Source organism: Humulus lupulus, chromosome 4, assembly GCF_963169125.1.
Source record: "Humulus lupulus chromosome 4, drHumLupu1.1, whole genome shotgun sequence".
Classification (NCBI taxonomy): domain Eukaryota; kingdom Viridiplantae; phylum Streptophyta; class Magnoliopsida; order Rosales; family Cannabaceae; genus Humulus; species Humulus lupulus.
In genome coordinates, this window is record NC_084796.1 from 119824427 (window position 1) to 119849199 (window position 24773).

Consider the following 24773-nt stretch of genomic DNA (forward strand, 5'->3'; position numbering starts at 1 on the left):
TGGGAAAATTCCCAGCATCAGAAAAATCAAAGTAACGTAAGGTTCAACCTAAGGTATTCTCTCAAGGATAGTGCACACTCAAGGAACTAAGACCAAGTCCCAATCCTCAAGATGTGAATGGAATCCCGAGTCATTTGTACTCGAGCATAACCCCAAAACAGTCACCCCAGCTATGAGAAATCAAATTAACACAAGTGCTAGTGTGAACGGAAATCTGACATCACAAGGCTTGTCCTATGGACATGAGACTCGGTTGCATGCTCCGGGGACATAGAGCCCACGGACAACGAGTTCTCGACTTCTACATGGCAAGGTCAGGGTAACTATACTTGGGGGCTAGGGAAAAAAGCCCAGGAAAGCATCTCGGGGACAGTGTGTCCTAGGGCATGATTATCTCAACACATTGGACCTCCCAAAGCCTAAGTGATTGGCACTCGAGGTTATCAGATGGCGTTACTCTTTAGGATAGAGAGCCTAGGAGGCAACACTAAATGCCCAGAGCATTAATACTGAGATAAGAACTTTAGAACCCTATAGTGTAATAAGACCTCTTAAGACACGAGTTATTGAGACTTGAGAGTGTAGGACTAACAAGCATCCCACTGGACAAGGCGTTAAAGTTAATCCCGAGGATTACACGTCTGGGGGACAATACTAAAAGGAGGATCTTCAACCTCTAAGTACAATGGATGGCCTACGCCCCGATTTATTGAGACTCAAGGATGTAGAACTACGTTAAGTGTTCCTACTTGGCATGGCATTAAAAGTTATTCCTAAGGACTCTGAGCCTTGGGAACAACTCTATGTACCTAAGACTCTCCAAACACTAAGAGAATTCGATAGACTCAAATCACCAAGGTATGAGCGCAAGACCTAAGTCCCTAAGGCCCACAAAGGTGGACGAGTTGAGGTTTTAAACACTCGTGGAGTTATGTCACGTTGACGTACGTGAAAACCCAGCCAAATTAATAAGACCAAATTACATAATTATTAAGTCTTAGCATGTTAATGAAAAAGCAATAATGGCAAGAAAAGTAGTGCAAGCTGCACGGAAGTTAAAAGGTATTTACAATTGAGCTCGGGGGCTCGAGCATTAAATTTTTTATACCCTAATAAATAAAAAGACAGACTGGCCTACTTAGTAAAAATAAAGAAAAATCACTTCGGGCCCTCACCCAGAGGAACTTCTGCAACCACCTCAATGACAAGATCCACCTTGGGAGCAAAACCTGCTACCGCAGCTTCCTTTTCCTAGGCTGCCTTGGCCTCCTCGGCCCGAAGACACTCCTCAAGAATCATCCACATGTTGGGCTCCTTCGTGAATGAAATATCCATGTGTGTGTTGCTCTGCCATGCCACAAACAAGGTGTCATTTACTATCACATCGAGATCCCTCTCGAGCTCCTTTGCTTGGGGTCAGAGGCTCTCATTCTCTTGAGCGAGGGTCTCGGCATGAGAGACAGCATGCACAACCTCGTCTTTAGTCTTAGTGGCCTCCTCCTGGACTCTGGCCCACTCAGAGGCACAACCTAAGAACTCCTCACAGCTCATGCGGAGTTCCTCCGAAATAGCTTTGAGCTCTACCGACAATTTTTCTTTGGCCTCCTCCACGAACTAGGTTTGACCCGCGACATCTTCCAGCAGCTTTGTGGAAGTGTCCTCGAGAGATGACAGGTTCAACTACTCCATGGCCAGCCAAGTCTCCAACTCTAAGGCATGGGCCTTGAGATCCTCCAAGTCCTTCTAGAGTAGTGAGTGCTATGCCAATGGGACCGCAATCTCCTTAAGTGGTGCCATCTCTTCCCGAAGCTCCTTCAGCTCGAAGGACCTTATGGTCACGATGTCCTCGAGTTGTTGGTTGAAGGTAGCATTCTAAACCAAAACAATACTTGTTAGCTTGATGAAGAATTTGGACAAATAAAAAAGGGGAGTTAAATATTTTTGAGCCATACCCTTTGGGAGATGTGGCGACTAGCAGCTATCAGCGAGATCTCATTGTCATTGCCACAATTAGTGAAGTTGTGGAAGGGCATGTCACACAGGGACCCCGCCAATCCCTGGATCAGTTCCATGGTGAGGTGGGTCATCCTTTCTCTAACTCTCCCAGTGACGAGAGGCACCAGCTCCTGACAGGTAGGAGGAGAAACTGGACCCTACGGTCTATCTTCCCGCATGTACTCCACTAGGACTTTGAAATCCTAGTTTCCTTCGTCAAGATGTACATTGAACTACTCAACTATCGTCTATGCTTTTCTAAGTATTCTCCCTCGAAGTGCTCTAGAAAGATCACTAGCTGAGGTGTCCTGACCGAAGGATAGTCAAACACCCTAGAAGGGATTTATTTTCCCTTCCGAGAGGACCCCTCATCTCGAGGAGGGGAGACCTTGAGATCAACGACCTCTTTGTAACCATTGCCCTCTGGGAAGTGGTCAATGGAGCAGCCTCCATGACTGCAGGAGCCGCCAAAGGTGGAGGACCGACCAATGGAGCTAAAGGCATGGATGCTAAGGGTAAAGGAACCACGGTCGATGACTCTGGGGTGTCTATTTAAGTGGGCCTCGTCACCCTCTGGTGCTTCTGCCAGACCAAGTCGAACATGCCCAGGATTTCTGGACAAAGAAACATATATGGTTGGTCATTGGAGGAAAAGAAGGGAAGCTATCTATAAAAACAAATATGCATGCAAGGCACAAACGAAATATCCATGGGGGCCCCACCACGATAAGGCTCCTCTAAATGAAGAGTGGAGTGGGAAAACTCATGAATGAGTCGGCCCATCTCCTATATGTTGTTGGTGTCGTATTGACAAAACCATATCGCGTGCATGGACGTCACCTTGTTTAGAGGCACGAGCCCTTGGGGGTGTTTCCTCCTCTTTGGATGGCAGAGGAAAATGTTGATAAGGTCTTGGTAGTCCTAATACTCCTTATCAATTCAAGGATGCTCCGAAACTTGCCCACACTCAAGGTGCGAAGGAGAAAATAAGGACTGGTCGAGACTAGTTCCCTCCCCTATGTGAGAGGCGTTGTTAACAAATATTGGGGATTTACCTTGAGGCACAAAGAATGACTCGATCCCAACCTCTAGCTCGGCTTCAAGATTCTCGTCTCCTTTCACCTCTGTGGCATCTTGGATCAAGAGTACGCCCTCTATATGCTCCTCGCGAAGACGTTATTCGTACTGGTATTGGGCCTTCGCCGCGATAGACTACATATCGAGCCTTTCCTGGTTGAGTTACTTCTTTGAGTTACAAAAGTTGGTAATGGCCACGAGGCTTATTCTTTGACCCTTCCAAAGCAGGCCATAATGCCAAAGACGGGTCCTGGTTACGAGGAATTTGAGGTTCATCTCTTCCTCGAGTAGTGCATTCATTTTGTTAAACCAATCATTGTAGGTGTCAACGAAAGGTGTTTGACGGAAGGGACATGAAAAGAAATGGTTGAGACTAAGGAGAAACTACAGGCGAATGACTAATAAATTGAATAATTCGAGAAGTGACACTTACCAACCTTGGGGAAGCCACTTGCCTAGAAGAAGTGGCCCTAGTAGTCCCTCGTGTGGTTCCCCTTGCCGCTCATCCTTCTTCGAGCATGGTCGGAAGTTGTAGATGTACAGTATCTCAGCTGGAGAAGGGACTAGCCAGTTCTGCCTCTTGTACAGAACGTATAGTTGGAATGGAACTATGTCGACGAACTTCAAAAATTCGACATAATACTGGTGTAATGGAAAAGTTGCACCAGCTTGGAGATGAGATGCGCACTAGGCACTGAGCCCATGAATGCTCTAGTACGCTCTCTCATCCTCTCGAGACAGGCACACCAACATCGTGGTGGTGTCCACCCCATGGTGGGTTATAATCCTATCCAATGCTCCTTGGTGTCAGATCTTGCTGGGGGTTACCTTTGCCTCAAAACCCGCAACAGCAGTATATGTTTTATCCGACAGGAGAGGGCCCGAGTTTGCCTCTTCGTTGGAGAGTCCGTCCCGGAGAGGCCTCTTCCCCGCCAGGGGGTTATCTTCCCTTACCACGGTAGTCTAACTACTATCTGCCTATTTTCTCTTCTTGGGAAGTCTTCTTGCCTCTCAGTCCATCCCCAGTATCTCAGAGTCGAACGCGTAGAATGCTTGCTGATGTAGTTGTTGAAGCTCCTCAAACTTCTGAAACAAAAAACCAAGGAGTTCGCGTCATGACCTGAGAAAATAGGCCAAGGATGAGAACCCCTAAGAATACTACTCGGGAAGATGAGAAGGAAAGTTTCTAAAGGGACTTGGGTGTCTTCGGGGCCAAAAGATGGCCGCTGGCAAGGACCACCAGAAATTATGAATATCGGTGGAATCTAGGAATATTCTAGATTCCATTCAGATGTCCAGAAATGTGAAAAGATCCATACAGAGTGTAGGGATCATTTTGATCGCTTTTAACTTCAAAATGTGCCCAAAAAGGGTATAAAAAAATTCAAAAAATTCAAAATCCTGGGCATGCACCTAAAACCCTCAACATAATTAAAAAATGTGGTCAAAGCGAAATAGGAGACAGAAGTAAAACTTACTCGAAATGAAACACTTGTAAGTGCTAAAATGAGTCCGGACTTTGAAAAATTGTTTGTTGTCTGACCAGAAGTATGATGATTCACGCCAGCCGTCTAGGGCATCAGGTACTCGGAAAATGGGGAATACTAGGAAACAAGGAAGTGAATGGGAAGAAAGGTTTTGAAGGTTCTGAGGTTTTGAATTTCGAATGTTAAAAGTGAGTTCTGAGAAGTGGTTCTCGAAGTTTTATACTTGAATACCTTGTAGTGGAAGCAAATCCACCCCTGCTGTTGATTACCTACGACATAGGCACTCGAGAGCAATCCAACAGTCAGAACTCAAGAGGCATGGATCATGATCATTAGCATGGGAAAAAGACGCCTCGGGTACGGGGTGAAAGAACACCTAGGGTATGGATTAGACATATTGGGTCGTGGAGTGGACTCCTCATTAATGGCACAGATTGATGGGCCTAGCAATTGGAGTCTTTACATGGCACTGCCTTTCCAAGAGTGTGATTCCATGAAGATCCCAAACGTCTTCTCCTGAAGACCTTTCAAATTACTCCTATCAGTCTAAGTGTCCACTGTCCGAGGACAAGTGAAGACTTGGGGGGCAAATGTTTGTCCGTGTTTTCACCAGAGAACACGTGGCGTTCTTTAGGAGTAATTAAGCTGCTCAAGTGCTAGTAAGGTTTTGTACTGTGATCTAGCCAGATGAGGATGTCTCCAAGTGAGGCCACGCCCCGATGTTTGTCCTCAAGGAACGGATGTCTCTAGGTGAGGCCACGTCCCGTGACTCGTCTTCAAGGAGTAGATGTCCCCAAGTAAGGTCACGCCCCGAGGACCATTTAGATGGTCCTCACTCTCTTTATTCGCCAATCCCCCAGGTCTAATATTCTTGTGTTCGAACTTCTAGTAACTACCAGGTGTTAGTTGTTATAGCTGTGGCCCACCAGAAGATCATGTGACAACTTTTGGTGAGCCTCGAGTAGTGGTATCAAGATCGTACACTCAAAATCTGGCATTTCCCACAACGCCACCTGACATGGGCAAACGTGTGTTGCATCCTGACACGGTCAAATACCTATTCCCCATGAGGTTGGTAGGAAGCTTTCTGCAAATGGGCCCCGTGCAATCTGTATGGGCCCATGGTCTTTATTAGTGCATGCCTATGTAATTAATTAGTAGTTTACTCCCCAAATAATGGGCAATGTTGTATTAATTATTCATTAAGGGCATTAATGACCCAGTCCTCTATAAAAAGGGCTAGAGTATCTCCTTGTAAAGGGTTTAGAACTTTGGCTAGTAAAAGCATTGTAAACTCATAGCAATATATACGTTGCCTGAGACTCCATTGAAGCTTGCTCAAATAAGCATCAAACTCACTAATACAAAATACTCGTGGACTAGGGTTCTTTTATAGCATGAACCACGTAAAATCTCTGTGTTATTTTCCTCCAGTTTCTGTCAAGTTCTTAGATTAAGTTGATAGCGAAAAAAGTCGTCAACAATAATTATGTCTCAAAGTAATTTCACATAATTTGTCAACATATATCTATCATATTAGCATGCATTTTGAATCTCATAATTATATTGTAAGTGAATCACCAATATCATACAATAATTCACATATCCACATATTGATATATTCAATTGATTCACAAAATCAATATATAGGCGTGTAAAAAACTACCTAATTATTATGCTTTATAAATTCTCAAAACATAATTTTGATATGAATGTACTACTCTCTCATCTATAGCATACATATAAGTTTTACAATCCCTACATTATGAAAATCATGTCAAATTTCACTTCTAAGGATTACACATTAACTTTCACAAATAGATGTATCAACTATGTCACAATGTATCTCATATTGTACTAACATGTTAACATCTACAGAATTATTCATATATCAACATATGAAAACATGCTAATACATGAAATAGAATATCATCACTATTATGTAAAAAAATGTATGCATTTACACTTACCTTGTCTTGCCACCTAATAAAATTGGATCCATCTAACCTATCCAACATCACTAGGTCTTGGTTCATGATCTTGATGGTCTCTCCTTCCATTGAAACAAACAAAGGGATACGCTTTTCAATGATAGAGATAAATATATTGTTCCAATGGAAATAGAAAAAAACTATTACAACTCTAACCAAATGAATACAAAAAACAAAGTGATCGATTGAATAAGTTACAACTCTATTGAAAAAAATACATGAAAATATAGAAAGATGTAGATGAAGAGAGTAATATAAAATACAACTCTATAAAAAAAGGTTACAAATGACAAGGTGATTGATTAAATAAGATTATGACTCAATAGAAAAAAAAAATACATGTGAATATCGAAAGATGTAGATGAAGAGAATAATAGAAAATATAACTCTATGACAAAACGATACAAATGAACTAAAGGATGTAGCATAAAAGATATAGATGTAAATATAACTATAACTATATAGCAAAAAGATACAACTAAATATAAAAGAAGTAGAAGAAAGATATGACAAAAGCAATAGCAATATATTAAAGCTCTCTCACTCACACAACCAAAGTGAAGAGGATTGGAGATCACCAACATGAACAAGATTTACAACCTTTGTCCAAAAAATTATTTCCCCTATCTCAAGCAATAAGGGAATTCTCATAATTCGAAATAGCTCTTGGAATAAACAAGCCTCTAGGTGAATTTGTAGCCAAGTGCTCTACTAGATAGAAATGGCGTGTCTTGCAAGTGTGCAATAGGCTCCTATTTATAGAGTTTTGAGACACCATTTGAATTTCAAATTCCACCAACCCCATGGCAGTTACCAATGTTAAATTGGATGTTTATGGAATTAAAAAGGAGTTTTGGGAGTTACATGAGGTGTTAGAACCGTTCAAGATGGAAAATGAGTAATGGAATTGGCTGCCAGTGTCCCAGGCTGCGGCCAGGGATGTTCCTAGTCGCGACCGCTAGTCTCGGATCCCCAGGTCGCGACCTGGAATACTCATGGCTATGGCCACTAGGCTTTTTGATCAATTCCAACTTTGCGTTTTCAAAAATGCCTCCATACCCTTCCAACATGATTTTGTAACTTCCATATACATTATCGGAGTTAAAATCACATCTCCAACAACCATATCACTTATGACTTTGTGAAATTCAAACTCAAAATGTGCAACACATAATCTACACATTATTTGGTAATATTTGGGAGTTACAATTTGTAACTGATTTTGTAACCCCAAATATGTTAAACATTTGAATATTCATACTATCCAACAAATGTAACTCTCATATATATTATGTTACAATATGCGACACACTTTGCGACATTATTTAATCTAGATATTATATTATATAAATAATATAAAAATATCATTATTATAATAATATTTAATACAAGACTACATATTTAACAATTATATTAATATAAATTCAAAAGTTATAAAATATCATTATTGTAATAATATATAATCATAATATTAATTTTTATGAAAATTTTTATCATTTATATTTAAAAAGAAAACATGTATAAATATAACTTACATAAATGTATATTCATATTAAATAACAACAAACATTATAAATACATTATATATATGTGTGTCGTGTGTACAAACAGTATTGTTGACTACCTTTTCCGCTATCAACCTAATCTAAGAACTTGACAGAAAATAAAAGAAAATAACACAGAGGATTTACGTGGTTCAGGCTATAAAAGAGCCATAGTCCACGAGCTTTGGTATTAGTGAGTTTGAAGCTTGTTTGAGCAAGCTTCAATGGAGTGTCGGGCTGCGTATATATTGTTATGAGTTTACAATGCTTAACTAGCCAAAGTTCTGAACCCTTTTCAAGGAGATACCCTAACCCTATTTATAGGGGCTTGGGTCATTAATGTCTTTGATGGAAAATTAATACAACATTCCCTAATTCTTTGGGGAGTAAATGCTAAGTAATTACACTAGGATGCAATAATAAAAACCACGGGCCCAAGTGGATTGCACATGGCCCATTTGTAGTAAGTTGCCCACCAACCTTGCGGGGAACATGTTTATGACAGTAATCAGAATACGGCTACACATTTGCCCATGTCAGGCGGTGTTGTGGGAAATGTCGATTGTTGAGTGTACGAACTCGACACCACTACTCGAGGCTCACTGAAAGTTGTTAGACAATCTTCGGGTGGGCCACAGCTGCAGTGATTGACACCTAGCAATTACTCCAGGTCCCGAGGACAAAATCCTAGACCTGGAGGATTGGTAAATGAAGAAACGAGAGAACCACCTAAATGGTCCTCGGGGCATGGCCTTGGAGTCATCCATGCCTTGGAAACAGGCCAAGGGATGTGGCTTTACTTAGAGATATATGCACCTCGAGGACGGACCTCAGGGCGTGGCCTCACTTGGAGACATCAACGTTTGGCCAGATCATAGTACTCGGAGGGGTTTTACACTCCGAGGAGCTCTACGCGAGCTCTACGAAACCTCATTAGCACTATAGGAGCTTAATTACTCCTCTACTAACTGTCACGTGTCCAGTGGTTAAAACACAGACAACAAGTATGAATGTGTAACTACATAAGAAATTAAAATAACATTTTTGTTATATCAAGAATAAAAAAGCTTCTTCTCTAATCGTTGAAGATTGATTTGAATAATATCATGAATGTTTTACACTTCTAGGATAGTCTGTGATCTAAAAGATTACTATATTAATATCTTTTAAAAGAGGGTAAATTGCGGCTAAACTACTCAATCTTTTGGCTTTGTTACAATTAAATACTCATTCTATTTTTTCAATGGCTAAACTACCCATATATAGTGGAACAGTATTCCGTCAATACCAGCTGTTAAGCCCGTTAACTTGACTATGTGGTAATCTAAAATGCATACACGTGGGTGGGATGTCAAAACTTATTCTAATATTTTGTTTTTTTAAAATAAATTTGATTAAACATAAAAAGAAATAAAATAGATAATAGATAGAGAAGTGGAGAAGTCGACAAATGCTAAAACTTTACCCGGATTTCGACTTCTCCCAAAATTAAATCCTCATTTTGACTTCTCAATGGAATTGCAAGTTTTTGAATCAACTGATATAGACCCAATTTCAAGTTGTGAGGCTCCTGAGTATGGTAAGTATGCTATTCCTTATTCTTCTTATTTTTCTTGTTTGGAAGTATGTGTTTTTTTTTTTTACTGAAAGAACTATGTTTCTTGATAAAATGAGAGTGAATTGATTGGGTTTCACGCTTACTGAATAAGTTTTAGGTGGAAGCAATGAAGGTAGATTGGGTTTTGGAGTTGCTGGTACTTCACAAGATCATCACGATGATGGTGGTGGCCAGAGTCGAAGGATTGATCGTGAAAATGGTCTCATTTTGGGGGCCTAGAGAGATGATTCTGGCTCTGTTGTTGGCTTTAACTTGATCCCTCCATTTGGTACAGTTCTATGTTTGCTTGTTTGTTTATTTCATTTGTGGTTACATGTCTTAAACTTTGTATAATACATTCTAAATTCAAGAAAGGAAAAGACTTTCTGTTTATGGGAAGCATTTGATATATATATGTACACATGCGTATATATAGTGTACTTTGTCTAATAAATGGTGCTTTGGCTTGTTATGTAATAAAATATTGTAAAAAAAATTGTGGAATAGACTAGGGTTTTGACAAAATATAAATAGTGTTACTAAAGATACTATTTATTCAATCAACTTGTACTTACAAATACTTTGATTTGTTGAACTAGTTTTACATTTCTCGCTATGTATATCATTTATTGTTGCAAGCAGACCCAGATTGTTAAATTGCAAATCTAGATATTAGAGTGAGTATATCTATATCTTTTGTACAGGCGAGTAGATAATAAAATACAATAGATAAAGACGAGAATGAGTTTGATCAAGAGTTGGTCATTATTGCTTCTTGCTATAACCTTGTTTTGGTCACATCTTCTTATTAAATGTTGTCTTTTCTTGTATATATTATTTTATTTAGGACTTGTGGCGTAGGTAATAAAGTTATGATATTTGGTATGATTTATTGGTGGAATGTGGTTCACGTGATTGGGAATTCTTTTTGGTCAGTGGGTGCACATGGATGTTATGAGTTGTTTTTGTTAACGGTTTTGCTTTATGTTAAGAACTTTTGTTTTGGCTTTTTCTGTAGTGGTCAATGAATTCCATGACCCTTCTGCCCAAGTCAAAGTTGAAGAAGAGTCCCATGCTTTTCAAGAGATTTTACTCTTGGCTAATATATAAGATGGGTTCATTATTGAAGAAGATGAGTATGCACCATATGTACAAGAAGAGAGACAAATGAATATGCCACAAGATCCAAGTAGATGGTGGGCATCTGTCACTTTGTTATGCATCCAAGGGGTTACCGAGAATGAAGATGCTTCCATATATGATAGTGATTTCAATAGTTTGTGTAGTGATGAGGATGAGTGTGACCAAAAGAGGAGCAAGAAAGAGTACAATCCAAAGAATGTAGAATTCATCACGTTCAAATTCTGTTTGGGGATGGAATTTGCCACTGTTGAGCAACTCAGACATGCTCTAAAAAAGCACTTTATTGGCAATGATAGGGAGTTTCTGGTTGTCATTAATGATCAATTAAGAGTTCGAGCAAAGTGTAGAGGCAAAGGTTGTCCATGGGTGTTATATGCAAGACAACAAAAAGGTGTGGACAACAAGAGTTTTAGAGTTAACACTCTAGTTTATCGACATGAATGTGGCATTGTTTTAAACGACAGGCATGTGGATTCCACATGGCTAGGGAATCAATTTTTAAAACAATTTCGTATGAATCCCAACATGAGTTTCAAATGTTGTAACGAGATTACTTCGAAGGGTAAATATGCAAATACAACCAGTGATGCGTTCTACAGAGCAAAGAAAGTTGCTACAGAAATTCTTGAAGGAGCAATATGCAATTCTAGAAGATTACTGTAACCAAATTCGAGCAACTAACCCTGGTTCTACTACTATACTTAATACTAGGATGGAAGGGGACAAGAGACACTTTGAAAGAGTTTATATTTGTCTACAGGCATGCAAAGAAGGATTCAACAGAGGATGCAGGCCATTGATTGGTGTAGATGGTAGCTTTCTTAAAGGCTATTGCAAGGGGCATGTTGTTAGTAGAAATTGGAATTGATGCAGTCAATGCAATGTTCCCAATTGCTTATGCTGTAGTGGAGAAGGAGAACAAATCAAGTTGGACTTCGTTCCTTGAATTAGTGAAAGAGGATTTACAAATCCAAAATCCACAAAGCTTTTGTATGCTAAGTGACAGGAAAAAAGGCCTTGAAATGCTTTGGAGAAGTTATTTGAAGGTGCTAAAGTTAGATTGTGTGTTAGGCATTTACATGCCAACTTCAAGAAAGATTACCCTGGTTTGCTACTTAAGCAAATGTTGTGGGCAGCACCAAGGGACACCACCAAAGAAGAATGGCGAAGGAGAATGTATGCTTGAAACAAATCAGCGAGCCTGCATACACTTAGTTGTCCAATAAGGCACCTATAGAGTGGACCAAGTCCCATTTCAAGGAGCATGTGAAGTATGGTATGCTTTGAAATAATCTATGTGAGAGCTTCAACGCAGCAATAATAGGCTCTAGGGACAAGACTATTATAATCTTGTTGGAGAAAATAAGGTATTGGCTCATGCGCAGATTTTGTACTAAGAGGGGAAGTGTTAAAAAGTGGGTGCATCTGGTTGGCAAGAGGATCTTGGACATTATTGAGAAGAACAAAAAAGTGGCAAGGCATTGTCTCCCAACCATGTCCACCTTAACTACATTTGAGGTAAATTTCATGAACATAGAAGTCTTTGTTGTGGATTTGTACAAGCGAACTTGCGCATGTAGGAGTTTCCAGTTGAATGGAATACCTTGTGGTCATGCACTAGCATGTATTTGATTTAGCAACCTATATTTCATGAATTTCATAGATGATTTCTACAAGAAATTTGCATTTGAAGCAACCTATTAAGGAGCAATTCTACTCAGAATCCTCATAAATGGTCTATGACTACTCATAATCCTATATTACCAACCCTAGAAACTTTAATGCCAGGATAACCCGTACCACTAAAACAAGGAGATTTGGAAAGGCGAACACATGTAGCAATTGCAAGCAGCCTAGGCATACAATGCCAACTTGTAAAAATGCAAAAGTTGCTACTGAGGTAACATTTTTTTTAATTGAGTTTCTGTTGGGAAGTTGATTTAATTTGTTGCATTGTTATGATTGATGAATTTTCTATCACTATAGCACTTGACATACAAGAAACCAGGGCATCCAAAGAAGAAGAATCCCAAGCCAGAGTCTGTTAAAAAAAGGGAGAGGGAAGAAAGCAAGAGCAAATGGCTAGTATTTATAGGCCAAAACTATGTCTTTTGAAGAATGGCGGGAAACATATATTTTGTATAGGCCAAAATATCTATATCTTTTGTACAGGCCAAAAAAAATCTATCTTTTTCGTACAGGCCATAACATAAATCTATCTCTTTTGTATCTGGTAGATAAATCTTTTGTATAGGCCAAATAAATCTATCTCTTTTGTATAGGCCATAACATATTTGTCTTTTATGTTAAATGATGAATCTACAAATCTACAATTTTAAGTTTATATTGAAGTCATTATAAAATTCAAGTTCATTATAATGCATGAGAAGTTATAGTTTTCATGCTTCTTGTTGAATCTAAACCAACCAATTGATTGAACCATTCACTAGTATAGATTTTAGGAATTTATTCTTATGACTGCTTCAAACATGTAATTGAGAGAGTCATTTAATGTTTTTGGTGGGGAGGATGAGTGGTCTCCATATATATTTATATATATATAAGTATTGGACTCCATTTGACCCACACACGATAATCATTCATTAACAAACAAACAAAAAACATACTTAACATGGCATTATAAGTATTATTATTGAAACAAAATATTGACTATTCAATTAAATATTGAAACAGGTTCTGCTTATGTTGATTTGTAAAACATAGAGAATTTTTAAATTCATTAACCATTTCTACAAGTTTACAAAAACAAGATTAGACACCATAATTGTCACCAAGATTACAAAAACAAAAACAAAAAAAGACAAGTAGTATACCAGTTTTCAACCAATTCTCTCAAGTATACAAAAAAAATTCCTTCCAAACAATTTGATTTTCAGCCAAATAAATACTTCAACAACATCAATAATAAATTCACCAGTTTTCCTATTTCTCATTAACCAAGAATAAGCAACTTCATCTTCAGTTTCCAAATGCAATTCCATTTCCATGTGCAGATTCTTGTCCTGGTGTATGCGGTCAAAATTCACTTGGTCATACATATATGCAAGATCACTTTCACGCTCACCAATATTTACTAGGTCTGTAACAATAAATGATATACATAGTGAGAAAAGTAAAACTCATTCAACAAATCAAAGTATTGGTAAGTACAAGTTGATTGAATAAATCTTTTCTTTAGTAAAACTATTTATATTTTGTCAAAAGCCTAGTCTATTCCACAACTTTTTTTACAATATTTTATTACATAACAAGCCAAAGCACTATTAATTAGACAAAGTACACTTTATATACATGTGTGTGTATATCAAATGCTTCCAATAAACAGAAAGTCTTTTCCTTTCTTGAATTTAGAATGTATTATACAAAGTTCAAGACATGTAACCACAAATGAAATAAACAAACAAGCAAACACAGAACTGTACTAGAAGGGGGATAAAGTTAAAGCCAACAATAGAGCCATAACCATCTCTCTCGGCCCCCAAAATGAGACCATTTTCACGATCAATCCTTCAACTCTGGCCATCACCATCATCATGATGATCTTGTGAAGTACCAGCAACTCCAAAACCTAATCTACCTTCATTGCTTCCACCAAAAGTTGACCCAGTAAGCGTGAAACCCAATCAATTCACTCTCATCTTTATCAAGAAATACAATTCTTTCAGCGAAAAAATAAACACATACTTCCAAACAAGCAAAATAAGAAGAATAAGGAATAGTATACTTACCATACTCGGGAGCCTCACGACTTGCAATTGAGTCTATATCAGTTGATTCAAAAACTTGTAGTTCCATTGAGAAGTCAAAATGTGGATTTAATTTTGGGAGAAGTCAAAATCTGGGTAAAGTTTTAGCATTTGTCGACTTCTCCACTTCTCTCTCTATTATCTATTTTATTTCTTTTTCTGTTTAATTTACTTTATTTAAAAAACAAAATATTATAATAAGTTTTGACATCCCACCCACGTGTATGCATTTTAGATTACCACATAGTCAAGTTAACGGGCTTAACAACTGGTATTGATGGAATACTGTTCTACTATATTTTGGTAGTTTAGCCATTAAAAAAAAAAATAGAATGGTTATTTAATTGAAATAAACCCAAAAGATTGAGTAGTTTAGCCTCAATTTTCCCTTTAAAAATCAAATACAATTTTTTGGTTTAATTTTTTTTTATTATGTTGGTCATTCTTTTATATATAATATTGTTTATTTATTTAAAATTTATATGACAATCATAAAATATAATAAAAATGATTATAAATTTTTTAAATAAAACTAAATAAATATACATTGTACGTTGCTTGCATCTAGCTAGTATATTAAATAAATGTTGATCAATTATCTAAGAGAAACTCATTTGTCATTATATTATACCATAAATTAAAATAAAAATATTCTTGGTGAAATAAAAAAATTTCAATTTCACAAACAAAAATGTTACATTTTTAAAATAAAAATTTCGATCCGTAAACTTTATAAACACAAACTTCATTATGCTTTGACATAAAACAAATTTAGACAAATATTGTGTTTTACACAACACTAACCAATGAAATTTCCTCACGGCTTTCTAGCAAAATCTTCTCTTCCATTCTATTTAAATATGTCAATTAAATCTTCATCCCTAATCTATTATCACATTTACAAGTTTAGTCCCTTTTTATTATTATTATTTGTTAAAAAAAATCCTCAGGCTTTAATGGTGCTTCAACCCTTTTCGTATCTAATTAATTTTAAGACGTAAAATATGACATGATGATCAGCGTAATAAAAAGTTAAGGTTGGAGATTTATAAACTAGGAAAAAAAATGAGGGCCATAAAATGTGCAATAGGAAATTTTTTGGCGCGCGTTTCCCTGTTTTCTCTCTTCCATGGCGAAGAAGAAGAGAGTGGTTCGAAAGCCAGTAATTCAAACGCCAGATCGAGGTTCGAATGTTGATTTTCATGAAGGAAAAGATGTAGCGGATGATCCTGGTTCTTCAACTGGATTGGATCTAATTGCAGAAGTGGTGAATTCAGGGGAAGTCAGTCAGATTAATAGCAGTCGTGAGCTTCTGTCTGGTTCGAAGTATGATATGAATCTTCAGCATAACTCGAACTGGGCTAAGGAGGTGGAGTCGAAACTTGAATCTGAGGTAGGCCAGGGTCAATACCAAGAATCAGCAAAGACTCACTGGAAATCCTTTTCTAAGGAGAATATGTTCGCGCGTGATCCAATGTTATCATATTCTGAACCTCTGATAAAGGATGGGATGAAGATAGCTCAAGTGGATCCAGAGGAGGTTGTGATGCAAGCTGCTAACTGGAGTTCGGCTGTTATATGCATGGTTCTGGGAGCAAATCCTCCTATGGCTATGTTTGAGGGTTTCATCAAGAGGATTTGGGGACACCTTGGGATTACTCAAGTGGTTAGAATGACTATGGGTTTGATTATGGTTAAATTTAATGATGATGCTTCTAGAGATCAGATCCTGGAGTCAGGGGTGCTTCAATTTGATCGAAAGCCAGTTATCATCAGGCCTTGGTCTACAAATCTGAACACGCTTAAACTTGTTCAATCTGTGCTCTTGTGGATCTGTTTACATGACCTAGGTCTTCAATACTGGGGGAACAAGTGCTTAAGTGCCTTAGTTAGTACTGTTGGGAAACCAATTATGGTGGATCAACATACTAGAGATCGTACTATAGCCCAATTCGCTAGAGTATTGGTAGATATGGACATTACGGACGCACCTCCTCGCATTATTCAATTTCTAAATGAACATGGGCAACTAGTGGAGCAGGGTATAGATTACGAATGACTTTTGGTGAAGTGGAAGAATGGTTCGGGGTATGGGCACATTATGGCTGATTGCCGTAAGGGGGAAACTGAGAAAAAAGGGAAGAAGAATGATGTCGCAAAGTCTGTTGCAGTTCCTAAAGCACATGAACCGAAGCCTTTGGTTGAAGTGGAAAAGATCAGTCAAGATTTGCCTCTGAATAACAAAGCTAATGATCATCCTACTCAAGATAAAGAATGGCTTATACCAAAAATAACAGTACAATCAAAAGGGCAGGGTACTCATGTTTATGATAAACCAGATACAGCTAGAGAGGCAGGGAGGCCGACTGGGAATACTTTCAGTGTTTTGCAGGAGTCAGGAACTAGTTTGGAGAAGGTGCTAGTGCCAATTGAGGCAAAGGGATCAGGTATTCCTATTACTTGATGATGGATAATTGCAATGTAGCTAGTTGGAATGTTCGGGGTGTAAATAACAAGAATAAACAAAATTATGTTTTAGAGTTTTGTAGTCTGAATAAAATTGGAGTTGGAGCATTGCTCGAAACCAAGTTGAAGGATAACAAGATTAAAGAGATGATGATGAATAAATTCAGTAGTTGGGATTTGTAACGACCCAAAATCGCTAATAAAGCTTAAGGGCCTTGATTAGCATGCCTGGAGGGCATATTGGGATTTATGTGTGATTCTATGAGATAAATGCATGGTTATGATTTAAAGCATGTTATATGACTAATTGAACATTGAGGCGCATGACTATGTGGTTAGTATGCATGTTAGGTGAAATAATATGCATGTGGACCCCGTTTGCATGATAGGGGTAAACTGGTAATTTTGGCCCGCTGAGGGCATATATGTAATAATTGTATTTTGTGAATGGTACCACGTGAGTGTGGTTTTATTATTGTGATGCACGTGCCGAGACAGTCCTAGAGAGCTAGTTAACTTAAGAGTCACAACGGGATTTCTATACCCGGCTCGGGAGGAGCCTAGGGGTGCCTCGGGAATTTCATGGTTAAGTTGAGATTTAGCGGGTAATGGTTATTGGAGATTTAGTAACCTGGGTAACCATTAGTTACTGCTGAGAGTAACAAGTTTTAGAAAGAAAATGGTAGATATGAAATAGAAATTAAAGGACGTAAGTGCCCTTGAGGTTTAGTTGGGAAAGGATAGGCTAGGAGGGGCAAAATGGTCATTTGGTTGGGAATTAGATAAATGGCAGCTGGGTTATATGGGGTACACGGTTTGGGGCTTAGTTATTTTGGTCATTGATTGGTTTTGTTAAAATCTAAAGAGAAGGAAAGTTAGGGCAATGAGAAGAAGAAGAAGAAGAGAAGTGAAGGAGCTGAAATTTGGAGACTTAGGAGATGAATCAAGAGAGCTTAGGATGGGATTCTCTACTTGAGGTAAGGATTTATGCATATTTAAGTTTGATTATGTTTAGATTTGTGAAACTTAAAGCTTGAGTTAAGTTTTTAAAGTTTGAGTTTGAAGTTGCTGATTTTTGCAATCTAAGGGTGGATTGTTGGGTATGTTTGTGTTTTGAGCTTGAAGCTAGAGTTTATGAGTTGTTGGGTGGTTCATTTGAGGTTTTAAATTGATTTTGGGGTTTGGGTATTGGTTTGGTGTGATTTGGAAGGTTTAAGTTCGGGAAAAACGCAAGAGAAAACCCAGATTTTCTGGAGTCGCGTATGAGCGCCGCGGCCCTGTTCTTGGGCACGCGGCGCGAGGTTGCATCAGGAGGAGGGCAAGCCGCTGGGCGCCGCGGCCCTTGAAGGGAGTGCCGCGGCCCTAGGCCAATTTTGGCAGCCAAAAAGTTGGGTTTTTAGGGCTTTTGCCCGGGGACACGGGGGATGGTTCCGATGTTTTGTTTTATGGATTTAGAGGTCCCGAGAGTGCGGGATTGGTCCCGGGAAGTGGTTTTGGGTTGATTAGTATTGAGGGATGTTTCTTGTGTGTTGTGACTAGGTTATTGGAGAGGCTCGTGCTAGAGGACCGTGCTCGCGGCTTCAGTGCATCAGGAAGCTCGGAATGCAGGTAAGAAAACCGTAACACCCGAGATTAGGGCATGGCCCCACTGTGTGATTGTAGGGCATGGCCCCGGATTGTATTACGTGCAAATGCTTAACCTTAAATGAACCGTGATGTGTGTGAATGTTTATTTTGAATGTACTATATGTGTGATTATGATGAACTGAACGGCAAGGGCCGAGTACGGCGTAGGCCGGGGCGGCCGTGGGGCCGAAAGTAACACACAGCACATGGGATGCTTATATTCAGGGTGGGACCCAAGGGATACATGAGTTATCCTCGCGGTGAGAACCGAAACTCCAGGCTTTGGTAAGGCCTTGGGGGCGGCATGGCCGTACTTGTTTATTATGATGGTTTTTCCTATGTGTCAGTGAATTATGCCAGCCATTTGATTTGCATATGTTATGTGTTATTTGGGTTTTCTTGCTGGGCTTCGGCTCACAGGTGCTCCGTGTGGCAGGTAGTTGCAAGGACTGAGTCAACCAACCATGAGTACGGAGAGCGTGAAGCGACACGTACATGTTTGGCCTGCCCGACTGCTTTGGTTGGGGGTTTATTCAAAAATGGCTGTAATAACCTATGATTTTATGATTTCTCAACTGTAACCTTATTTCAAGATGTAATTAGTTTTCAAACCTTATTTTGGGATCCCAAATGTTTAATAATAGAAGTTTTAATGAAACGACGCATTTGCAAAGATTACAGCCTTAACTTTTAACTAGTCACACTTTTGTTTCAAAACCTCGGTTAGCGAGTTCTTTGCACACTGTTTTGTCTAAAAAATCACTTAGTAACGGCTCTAAGGAAGTAGGGCGTTACAGGATTATTATAATAGCCCAACCATTGAAGGTCGTTTGCTTATTATTTGGAGAAAAAGCTTTGTTAGAGTGATAGTCATTGCTGAATCTTCTCAGTTTATTCACTGCTATGTGAAAATGTCTGGCCAGGAAGAAGCTTTTTATGTTACGTTTGTTTATGGTTTAAACACCAATGATGAGAGGAAAAATTTATGGGTGGATCTATTGAGTCTTAGGTTTCCTGTGAAGCCTTGGCTGCTGCTAGGAGATTTCAATGCAATGTTCAATTGTGAAGACAGATTTGGTGGGAATCCTATTTCTATAAATGACTTGTCTAATTGTAACGCCCTACTACCTTAGAGTCGTTACTAAGTGAAGTTAAAATGTGCAGCCAACTCGCTAAACGAGGTTTTTAAAACAAAAGTGTGATTAAGTGAAAGTCTAGGCTGTAATCTTTAAAAAGTTACTCTATTTCATTAAAAGATTAAGAGTTTAACATTCGGGATCCCATAACTCAGTTTATAAAATATTTACAACTCAAAGCAAGATTATAAGTAATTAACCATTAAAACTAGGGTTTATACAGCCATTTCTCAAAAATGTCTCCAACAAAGACAGTCGGGCAGACCGAACATGTATGCGCCGCCCCCACGCCCTCCGTACTCATGGCTGGTTGACTTTCTCTTTGCCCTTACTTGCGACACAGAGCACCCGTGAGCCGAAGCCCAGCAAGAAAACTCAAACAGTACATAACACATGCATAATATACAATCACTACAGCAGATATCTCCAACCTAGTCAGACAGTCCACACAACCTAACACATATACGGCCATGCTGTCCCAGAAGTGTTACCAAAGCCTGGGATCTCGATCTACACCGTATAGATATCCTAGGTATCCACTGGGGTCTCACCCTAACCATGAGCACTCCATGTGCTAAGTGGTATTCTCGGCCCCACTGCCGTTCTCGGCCTCTGCCATTCTCGGCCATTCACCGTTCTTTCAGCTATAATTACATATAGCATTCGCGTTCACATTCAAACATATAATGGTACATTTAGAGTTATAGCCAAGCAAAAATATAATCTAGGGTCGCGCCCTGCAACAATTCAATGGGTCCAAGCCCTGCAACACGGGTGCTACAGTTCTCTTACCTGTATCCCGAGCTTTCGATGCCCCAAAGCAGTGAGCACGGTCCTCTACCCCGAGCCTCTCCAAAAACCTAGTCACAACACATATGAAACATCCTTTATCACTAACCAATCCAACACCACTTCCCGGGACCAATCCCACACTCTCAGAACCCCTAAATCCCTAAAACAATACACCGAAGACATCCCCCGAACCCCCAGAGCAAAGGCTCAAAATTGCAAAATCCCATGCTCTGAAATTGGCCTAGCGCCGCGGCGCTGCCCTAGAGGGCCGCGACGCCCAGCAAGTCAGAGAGCTCGCCCTGCCCAGAATCAGCCTCGCGCCGCGGCACCCAAGAACAGGGCCGCGGTGCTCCTTCGCGAGCCCATAAATCTGGGTTTTTCCCCTGCGTTTCCCCGAGGAAAAACACTCCCAAATCATCCCAAACTCACACCTAAGCCCCAAAACCAACTCAAAACCCCTAATAGACCACACAACAACCTAAAAACATCACAACCTAGCTCAATTACACAATCATTCCCAAAATTCACTCTTGAGTTCCATGCCTTAGTAATTCAAACCAGAAAGTTAAAAGCTTAAACCCAAACTCAAACCACACTTCAAATTCCCTAACCCATAACAGAAATAAACTTTGAAATTACACAGAATCCTTACCTTGAGTGAAGATTCCAACCTTTAGCTTCCTTGCTTCCAGCTCCAAGCCAAGCCCTATAATCCCTCAAGCTGATTTCCCACAAAACCAGCCACAATTATCTCTGAATTTCCATTCTTCTTTCTAAAATCAAGCTTAAAACTCAATAAAATAAAAGCAGTTCTTACCTCACGGCAATCTTGGATTAAACTTGATCTTGGTTACTTCAAATCTCTCAATTCTCCTCCGAGGGCTCAAATTCAGCTTCCTTCCTCTTTTTCCCCTTTCTTTCTAGTTCTTTCTTCCAAATTCAGCATAAACTAGGATATTACCAAGTATAATACGTATTCCTTTCTCCTTCAGCTGAAACTTATCTATCCTTAGCCAATTGACCATTCTATCCTTCCTTTAATATCCCTTTCCTAGCTAACCTCAAGGGCTCTCTTGTCTTTTCTTATCTATTACAATTCTACCAATTCTTCCAACCAAGTTTGTTACTCTCAGCAGTTACACAAGTTACCAAATTACCAGTTACCATTATCTTCCAAGAACTAAATTACAAAATCCCCAGAATACCCCTAGGCTCCTCCCGAGCCTGGTATAAAATCCCGTTGTGACTTTTGAGTTATCTAGCTCGCTAGGACCGTCTCGGTACGTGCATCACACTGATATCACCACACAGACGTGGTACAAATCACACAATACAATTATCGCATTCATGCCCTCAGCGGGCTAAAATTACCAGTTTACCCATATCATGCAAACAGGACCCACATGCACATTTATACTAACTAAACATGCATTCTAATCACATATTCATGTAAGTTCATATATTAACATATTAATTCACTTATTGCCCACCAGGCACGCTAATCAAGGTCCTAAACCTTATTAGCAACTTAGGGTGTTACAATTATCCCCTCCTTACAAGAATTTCGTCCTCGAAATTACCTGAACAACTCGGGATGCCACTCCCGCATATCGGACTCAAGCTCCCACGTGGCCTCTTCAACCTTGCTGTTCCTCCACAGCACTTTAATCAAGGCGATGGTCTTGCTTCGCAAGACTTTGTCCTTCCTGTTAAGGATCTGAACAGGCTTCTCCTCGTATGATAAATCCCGATCCAATTCCAATTTCTCATAGCTCAACACATGAGTAGTATCCGATACATATTTCCGAAGCATGGACACATGAAACACGTCGTGAACCCCTGATAGAGCTGGAGGCATTGCTAACCTGTAAGCTACCTCACCAACTCGTTCCAGAATCTCAAAGGGGCCAACAAACCTAGGACTCAGCTTGCCCCGAATGCCGAATCGTTTCACCCCTCTCAGGGGTGAAACCCTGAGAAATACATGATCGCCGACCTGAAACTCCATATTCCTGCGTCTCAGATCCGAATAACTCTTCTGACAACTCTGGGAGGCGAGCATACGAGCTCTAATCTTTTCAATTGCCTCATTGGTCCTCTGAACCATCTCAGGACCTAGATATCTTCTCTCACCTGTCTCATCCCAGTGTATCGGTGACCTGCACTTTCTTCCATACAACATCTCATACGGAGCCATCTCCTCAACCAATCTATCTGATATCTGCCTTGAACTATACAACTGACCTGGGCCCTTCCGGCTCAATGCATCAACCACTACATTAGCCTTCCCAGGGTGATATAAAATGTAACAATCGTAATCCTTTACCAACTCTAGCCACCTCCTTTGGCGCATATTCAAATCTTTCTGGGTAAAGAAATGCTTTAGACTCTTGTGATCAGTGTATATCTCACACTTTTCACCATACAGATAATGCCTCCACACCTTAAGCGCGAATACCACTGCAGCCAACTCCAGGTCATGCGTAGGATATCTCTGCTCGTACTCCTTTAACTGCCATGATGCATAAGCTATTACCTTCCCAGCTTGCATCAACACACACCCCAAACCCTGTCTAGAAGCATCACAGTAGACCACAAATTTCTCATTCTCTGTCGGCAGACTCAACACTGGTGCAGTAATCAATCGCCGCTTTAGCTCCTTAAAGCTATTCTCACACCGATCTGTCCACACATACTTAGTCTTCTTTCTTGTCAACTCTGTCAGTGGAGTAGCAATTCTGGAGAATCCCTCTACAAACCGTCGGTAATACCCTGCTAATCCAAGAAAACTTCTGACTTCAGGAACGCTGCTCGGTCTAGGCCAATCTCTCACCACCTCTATCTTACTTGGGTCAACTAGTATCCCCTCCTTACTAACGATATGGACCAAGAATGTAACTTGCAGTAACCAGAACTCGCACTTGCTAAACTTAGCATACAGCTTATGCTCTCTCAACCGTTGCAATACCAGGCGCAGATGATGCTCATGCTCTGTCTCTGACCGAGAGTATACTAGTATATCATCGATGAACACAATTACAAACTTATCCAGGTAGTCCTTAAAAGTTCTATTCATCATATCCATGAAAGCCGCTGGGGCATTGGTTAATCCAAATGACATAACCAGAAATTCATAGTGCCCATACCTTGTCCGAAAAGATGTCTTCGGTATGTCCTCCTCCTTAATTCTCAACTGAGGATAGCCTGACCAAAGATCGATCTTTGAAAACACCGTACTCCCCTGAAGCTGATCAAACAGATCATCAATCCTAGGCAGTGGATACTTGTTCTTAATGGTCAGCTTATTCAACTCACTGTAATCAATGCACATCCTAAGCGACCCATCCTTCTTCTTAACAAATAGCACCGGAGCACCCCAAGGCGAGAAACTCGGTCTGATGAACCCCAAATCCAATAACTCTTGTAGTTGAATCTTCAGTTCTTTTAACTCTGCTGGAGCCATTCTGTAGGGGGTCCTGGAAACTGGCTCCACCCCCGGTGCCAATTCTATGACAAACTCAATCTCCCGCTGTGGCGGCAACCCTAGCAAGTCCGCTGGAAATAAGTCTGGGAACTCACATACCAATCTGGTTTCACTCGGTCCCACTGTTACCACCTTAGAAGTATCTACAACACTCGCCAGGAATCCTATGCAGCCTTCCTGCATCAGGTCTCTAGCCTTCAGCACTGAAATCATAGGCACTCGCAGTCCATTCACCGTCCCCACAAACACAAAAGGCACCTCACCTTCCGGTTCAAAAGTCACCATACGCGGCTTGCAATCAATCGTTGCTCCATATCTCATTAACCAATCCATTCCGAATATCATATCAAAATCATCCATATCTAATTCAACCAGATCAACAAACAGTTCCCTACCATCTATCTCTACTGGTAATGCTCTAACCCATCTCCTAGAGACTACCAGTTCTCCTGTTGGCAACAAAGTCTGAAAATTCCTAGCATACACACTACTAGGTCTACAAAGCTGATCTATCACCCTAGCAGATACAAACGAGTGGGTAGCCCCCGAATCAATCAATGCAGTATACAAAGAACCAACGCTAGAGATCTGACCTGTCACAACTGAGGGACTAGCCTCTGCCTCAGTCTGAGTCAAAGCGAATACCCTGGCAGGAGCAAGACTGTCTC

The 24773-nt window shown here is 39.9% G+C and overlaps 1 protein-coding gene and 1 long non-coding RNA gene across 7 annotated transcripts; one reads left to right on the top strand and one right to left on the bottom strand.

Annotated features, from left to right (window-relative positions):
• Positions 1 to 9488: 9488 nt before the first annotated feature.
• LOC133829137 (uncharacterized) lies at positions 9489 to 12630 on the top strand. 2 transcript variants are annotated; one of them, XR_009891562.1, is made up of 3 exons: positions 9489 to 9673; positions 9804 to 9980; positions 10710 to 12630. It is a non-coding gene; the product is annotated as an uncharacterized LOC133829137 (long non-coding RNA). The 2 variants fall into 2 exon arrangements; XR_009891563.1 differs by having other exon boundaries at positions 9810 to 9980.
• A 733-nt stretch (positions 12631 to 13363) lies between these two features.
• On the bottom strand, positions 13364 to 14739 carry LOC133829138 (uncharacterized). 5 transcript variants are annotated; one of them, XR_009891565.1, is made up of 3 exons: positions 14584 to 14739; positions 14319 to 14493; positions 13364 to 13934 (listed from the first exon to the last, which is right to left on the bottom strand). XR_009891565.1 is itself a non-coding variant. In XM_062259038.1 (2 exons), the coding sequence occupies exons 1-2, from the start codon at positions 14648 to 14650 to the stop codon at positions 13675 to 13677; spliced, it is 327 nt and encodes a 108-aa protein (XP_062115022.1). In that variant the 5' UTR covers positions 14651 to 14739; the 3' UTR covers positions 13364 to 13674. The 5 variants fall into 5 exon arrangements, 1 of the variants encoding a protein (XP_062115022.1); XM_062259038.1 differs by lacking the exon at positions 14319 to 14493; XR_009891567.1 differs by lacking the exon at positions 13364 to 13934 and having other exon boundaries at positions 13941 to 14432.
• Positions 14740 to 24773: the final 10034 nt, after the last annotated feature.

Bases quoted from the DNA above. Each gene is read 5' to 3' on its own strand.
- LOC133829138 (XM_062259038.1), bottom strand. From the start codon at position 14,650: ATGGAACTACAAGTTTTTGAATCAACTGATATAGACTCAATTGCAAGT. The intron at 13,935-14,583 runs GTAAGTATACTA...TTATTGTTACAG, and splicing joins TCGTGAGGCTCCCGAGTATG to ACCTAGTAAATATTGGTGAG.